The sequence below is a fragment of the Carlito syrichta genome, unplaced genomic scaffold (genome assembly GCF_000164805.1).
Source record: "Carlito syrichta isolate Samal-C Ts95f unplaced genomic scaffold, Tarsius_syrichta-2.0.1 Scaffold314849, whole genome shotgun sequence".
NCBI lineage: Eukaryota > Metazoa > Chordata > Mammalia > Primates > Tarsiidae > Carlito > Carlito syrichta.
Window position 1 is genome coordinate 20,600 of NW_007258945.1, and position 2,303 is coordinate 22,902.

General features: G+C 46.1%; 1 protein-coding gene across 1 annotated transcript in view; it reads left to right on the top strand.

Moving 5' to 3' along the window:
• Window positions 1-2,303, top strand: part of LOC103274666 (laminin subunit alpha-2) — a 29,116-nt gene that overhangs the window by 5,534 nt on the left and 21,279 nt on the right. The window contains exon 3 of the mRNA XM_008072097.2: window positions 564-732. Coding sequence (XP_008070288.2) covers window positions 564-732 — 169 coding nt within the window. The remainder of the gene's footprint in view (window positions 1-563; window positions 733-2,303) is intronic.

Below are 2,303 nucleotides of genomic sequence, written 5' to 3' on the forward strand. Positions count from 1 at the left end.
GAGCCCGCGGGTTCGAGACCCACCTGGGCAACTTGGCGAGACCTTGTCTCTATAATAAATCAAAAATTAGCCAGGTGTGGTAGCACGCGCCTGTCGTTCCAGCTACTTGGAAGGCTGAGGCCAAAGGATCGCCGGAGTCCAGCAGGTCAAGGCTGCGGTGGCCGGGAGCAGCCACTGCCCTCCAGTCTGGGCGACAGAGTGAGACTCCAACTGAAAAAATTAAAATTAAAAAAATTAAAATGGCCTGACTCGGTGGCTCAGCCTGTAATCCCAGCACTTTAGGAGGCTGAGGTGAGTGGATTGCCTGAACCCGCGGGTTCGAGACCTGCCTGGGCAACTTGGCGAGACCTCATCTCTACAATCAATCAAAAAATCAGCCGGGCGTGGTAGCGCGCTACTCTAGTTCCAGCTACTCGGGAGGCTGAGGCGGAAGGATCACCGGTGCTCAGCAGGTCGAGGCTGCGGTGGCCGGGAGCGGCCACTGCACTCCAGTCTGGGCGACGGAGTGAGACTCCAACTCAAAAAAAAAAAAATTAAAATGTATTGTAATTGTATTCTATTAGCCCCATGGACTTTGCACGGCCTGTATCCTTCAAAAATGCAGACATCGGTCGCTGTGTCTATCAGAAACCCCGTGAAGATGAAGATGGAACAACCCCAGCCGAAATCATAATCCAGCCTGAGCCCGTTCCTACCCCAGCCTTTCTGACACCCACCCCAGTCCTGGCACATGTAAGTGTTCGTATGATCCCCATTTCTTGCTGATGTACACCCAGCATTTTGTGTCATTTCAGAAGAAAGATTATATATATATATATATATATATATATATATATACACACACACATATGCAAAAACACACAATCTTTTATAATATTGGAGTTAGAATTCTCTTCATTTGACCGTGGGCTCCAGAGTCAGTACCTGTTCACATCCTAGCATTGTCACCTGCCAACTGTACAGATTTGGGAAAGCTACTTAGCCAATCTATTCCTCAGTGTCCTCATTTTCAAAATGAAGGTAGTAACAGCATATACAGCAGAGAGTTATCATCAGGATTTTCAAATATAATGTTTGTGAAATACCTCACATATACTAAGCATTGAACAAATGGCATGATTACTGTATAGTAATAATAATAGTTACTACTTTCAAGTGCTTGCTGTATGCCAACCACTGGCTAAACAATTTCTATTCAGTATTATATGGAATTCTCTTAACAGCTCTGTACAATATAATTTATCATCCCATTTTTAATAGAGATGATAAGAATGGTCTAGTTTAAGTAACTAATCCACTCACACAGCTAGTAGACAGCAGAGGAGGAATTCTAATCTAGTGGGTCTGACTACAAAGTCTGGCTCCTTACTTCTAAAACACCTATCTTTACAATTAACTCGACTTTCAATAGCCCATTGTGGGCTCTTTTTTTTTTTAGTTGGAGTCTCACTCTGTCGCCCAGACTGGAGTGCAGTGGTACGCTCCCAGCCACCGCAGCCTCGACCTGCTGTACTCCATTGATCCTTCGGCCTCAGCCTTCCAAGTAGTCGGAACTACAGGCACGCGCTCCCACACCCGGCTAATTTTTTGATTTTATTGTGGAGATGAGGTCTCGCCAAGTTGCCCAGGCAGGTCTCGAACCCGTGGGTTCAGACAGTCCTCTCGCCTCAGCCTCCCAAAGTGCTGGGATTACAGGCTGAGCCACTGAGCCCGGCCGGCCGATTGTGGGCTCTTTAGAGTGTTGCCAGTGTTTCACTATTAGAAACTATACTATGGCTGGGTGTGGTGGTTCACTCTTGTAACCCCAGCATTTTGGGAAGCCAGGGCGGGAGGATCGCTTGAGACCAGGAGTTTGAGACAAACCTGGGCAACATAGTAAGACCTGGTCTATACAAAAAAACTTGAAAGAAAGAGAGAGAGAGAGAGAAAGAAGCCATACTCTAATGAGTACCTCTGTACATCAAACTTTTTCATCATTTCTGTTTATTTTCTTAGAATAGATTCATAAATGGGGAGTTATAAGGCCAAAAGATGAATATATCTAAGGCTTTCAATACACATATCTGACTTGCTTTTTCCACAGGTTTTACCAATTTACATCCCCACACCAATATATATAAAAGAAGGTCAATCTCTCTATACTCTTTACCGCACATGCATCATGTTTGCAATTGCTGCCAGTAGCCGGGCTTGGTGGCTCAGCCTGTCATCCCGCGCCTTTGGCAGGCTGAGGTGAGGGGATGGCCTGAGCCCACGGGTTCGAGACCCGCCTGGGCAGCGAGACCTCATCTCTACAATAAATC